This window comes from Myotis brandtii, unplaced genomic scaffold (genome assembly GCF_000412655.1).
Source record: "Myotis brandtii unplaced genomic scaffold, ASM41265v1 scaffold537, whole genome shotgun sequence".
NCBI classification, from domain to species: domain Eukaryota; kingdom Metazoa; phylum Chordata; class Mammalia; order Chiroptera; family Vespertilionidae; genus Myotis; species Myotis brandtii.
This window is the reverse complement of record NW_005369971.1, coordinates 553,625-556,891: the sequence shown is the minus strand read 5'-3', so window position 1 is coordinate 556,891 and position 3,267 is coordinate 553,625. Positions and strand designations below refer to the sequence as shown.

General features: G+C 66.1%; 1 protein-coding gene across 1 annotated transcript in view; it reads left to right on the top strand.

The window, feature by feature from the left end:
* Positions 1-3,261, top strand: part of HDAC10 (histone deacetylase 10) — a gene marked incomplete at its 5' end in the record, with an annotated part of 4,493 nt that extends 1,232 nt beyond the window's left edge. The window contains 14 exon segments of the mRNA XM_014549184.1: positions 144-209; positions 322-381; positions 458-547; positions 649-711; positions 714-766; positions 839-909; positions 989-1,238; positions 1,353-1,437; positions 1,800-1,891; positions 2,034-2,090; positions 2,335-2,413; positions 2,577-2,759; positions 2,844-3,003; positions 3,132-3,261. Coding sequence (XP_014404670.1) covers positions 144-209; positions 322-381; positions 458-547; positions 649-711; positions 714-766; positions 839-909; positions 989-1,238; positions 1,353-1,437; positions 1,800-1,891; positions 2,034-2,090; positions 2,335-2,413; positions 2,577-2,759; positions 2,844-3,003; positions 3,132-3,142 — 1,320 coding nt within the window.
* Between the last annotated feature and the right edge of the window lie 6 nt (positions 3,262-3,267).

The following is a 3,267-nucleotide window of genomic DNA, read 5'->3' as shown; positions in this document are numbered from 1 at the left end:
CCCAGATCCCCAGCCCTATAGCTCTGGGCCTCCTGAGTGTAGTTCAGGGTGTGCTCCCAGGGTCACCCCCAGAGCCAGGCATGAGGGGTGAAGACCCCACAGCTCGCCCTTGCTGGGCCCAACTCTGACACCCGTGGCTGCAGGTGGGGATGGGAAATGCTGACTACCTGGCCGCCTTCCTGCACGTGCTGCTCCCCCTGGCTTTTGAGGTGACTATGGGGGGGGTCCCCCCGACTCCATCAGAGAAGAACAGGTCCTGTGGGGGGAGGGTTTTTCTGATGGGCCTCCCTTCACTCCCTCCCCACCCGGCTCTGCCTGCAGTTTGATCCTGAGCTGGTGCTGGTCTCGGCAGGATTTGACTCAGCGATCGGGGACCCCGAGGTGAGGGCCTGGCCTGACCTGGAGGGCTTCTGGTGCCCGGTGGCCAGGCCCCCATCATACCTGGCTCTGGTTCCAGGGGCAGATGCAGGCCACGCCAGAGTGCTTTGCCCACCTCACGCAGCTGCTGCGGGTGCTGGCCGGCGGCCGGGTCTGCACCATGCTGGAGGTGACTGTGCGGAGCAGGGTGGGTCCAGGGACCGGAGGCCGAGGTGCAGTCGGAGGGGCCTTCTGCCCCAGTGACACCTCTGCCCTCCTCTCTCCTCCCAGGGCGGTTACAACCTAGAGTCGCTGTCCGAGTCCGTGTGCATGACCGTGCAGGCCCTGCTGGGGGTCTGCTGGGGGCCCCCGCCCCGCCCCTGCCAGGGCCCATGGTGCCGCGTCGCAGGTGCGAGGGGCTGCAGGCGGGGAAGGCTGGGGGTGCAAGGCCAGGCCTCACCACTCCTGTCTCTCCCTGCAGCGCCCTGGAGTCCATCCGGAGTGTCCGGGCAGCCCAGGTCCCTCACTGGACGAGCCTCCAGCAGCATGAAGGTCAGTGTGGCCTGGGCCGGGTGGTGGGATAGGGCCTCGGGCTTTCACGAAGTGCCTGTGACTCTGACCTGCCCCCTAGACTCGGCCCCCGTCCTCAGCCCCAGCACCCGCTCCCCAGAGGGGAGGCCCTCGCCTCTGCTGTCTGAGGGGCCCGAATTCAAGGCTGCGGTGGCCCTGAGCTCCCTCCTGGACCAGCTGCACCTCCGCCCCATGCCCCCTGTCCGCGCGGCTGTAGCTCTGACTTCGCAGGACGCTGCTCTGGCCCTGCCCCCTGAAGTCCCCCATCAGGAGGGGTCAGCCCTGAAGGAGGAGACGCAGTCCTGGGCCAGGTGGGCAGCGTGGGCCTGGGGAGGGGGTGAGGCTGTGTCCGCCGTGCACCCTGGTGTGACTCACCTGTGATCTGTGTCACCCTGTGTCTGTGTCCCTCGGCTTTTCTACCGCAGCCTACACGAGGCCCTGGCCGAGGACGAGGCTGCCAGTGCACTTGGGAAGGTCCTGAACCTTTTGGATAGGATCTTGGATGGGCAGGTGGGGGCGCCTGGAGGGGCTGGGGTGGGCAGGGCCAGGGACCGGGGGGAGGGGCCCGAGGGCTAGGGGGGTGCAGAACCATGTGTATATGAGTGTTGCCTTGTGCCCAGGACCCTTCCCAGAAGAGCCCCCTAGGGACAGGGTGACAGGTGCTCCTCAGTCCCCTCCACTCAGTGCTCTTTGGCAGAGAGGGGAAGGCGGTGATTTCAAGTGCAGTTTTAAGCACCTTATTTCCAGAAGTGGAGCAATTTGACCTCAGCGTGTATAGACGACAGCCACGGAGACCGGGACCAAGGGAAGGGCCGGATGGGTCTGTCTGCCTGGTTGGGGGTTGCCCTCCACTGCTGTCGTTCACCCCGCAGGTGAGCAGCGGCATCGCAGCCACCCCGGCCTCTGCTGCAGTTGCCACTCTGGATGTGGCCATTCGGTGGGGCCTTTCCCGGGGAGCTCAGAGGTGAGAGCCTCCGCTGGCTGGCCCGAGTCTCTGAGGGCGTGGCCCATGGGCACCCCCGCCCTGGCTGCCACAGTGGGAGGGCTCTGGGATGGGCTGCTAGTGGGGTGAGTACAGCCTGTCCTGGGACCACCTCCTTCTCTAGGCTTCTCTGTGTGGCCGTGGGACAGCTGGATCGGCCATCGGACCTGGCAGATGATGGGTATGCCCCTTGGGTTCCTGCATGGGTGTGGGTGTGTCACTGTGGGTCCCCAGGAGAGATGGCTGGGTGGCCCCGGGGGCCCAGGGAGCAAGGCCAGGAGGGTCTCCAGCACAGAGGGTCAGCACTTCCAGCACCCCTATCCCTGAACTCTCCTGCGCCTCACCTTCTGGCGTCCTGGCTCTGGAGCGTGAGTGGCGTCTCGCTCACACACACACGTGTCCGTGTGACCACTCTCTCCTGAAAGGAGGAACCTGTGGCTGAACATCAGGGGCAAGGAGGCAGCCGCCCTGTCCATGTTCCACGTCTCCATGCCACTGCCCGGGGTAAGTGGTGGTGTCACGGGGCCAGGCAGTGGCTGCTGACTGTATCATCATAAGGGCCAGGCCCCTGGCCTTCACCTACCCTTCCCGGCATCCTGATGGCAGGAGGGGTGTCCCCTGGTCCCCTGGATGAGGGGATGGGGTCATGCCGCCCGTCCCTCCACAGACAGCTGGCGGGTTCCTGAACTTCCTCCTGGCCCTGGTGCTGCCCCTGGCCTATAGCTTCCGGCCTGACCTGGTGCTGCTGGCACTGGGGCCGGACCATGGCCTGCGGGACCCCCAGGCTGCGCTCCTGGCCTCACTGTTGCGGGCCCCAGCAGGGTGCCGAGTCTTGGCCCTTGTGGATGAGGTGAGTTGAGCAGGCAGATGTGCTGTGGGGTGGGAATCCGGGAGAGGCCAGTGACTCACGGCTTTCCTCTCTGCCCTTGGCCAGGAATCCACACCCCAGCTGGCAGGCGTCCTGGCCCAGGTGCTGCACGGGGAGGCACCCCCCAGCCTGGGCCCCTTATGCGTGGCCTCCCCAGAGGACACGCAGGCCCTGATGCACCTGCGGGGGCAGCTAGAGCCGCAGTGGAAGATGCTGCAGGTGGCGGGTGAGGCTGGGAGCAAGGCTCAGGCCGAATGGTTGGGCCCTGGGGGCAGTCTGGCTCAGAGCTCCGTGGGGAGAGGGGCTTACGTCTTGGAACTGGCATAGCCCTGCTGATCACGCGCCTCTTCGCAGCTCCCGCTTGAGCGCTGTGACCCTGTGGCTCGAAATCGGCCAGGGTGGGAGTATGTACACCCGGAAGTGACACTACAAGACAGTCCCCCGAGAGCCGGTGGTTAGACATTCGGCAGCGCACCGCTGCCTGAGGCTG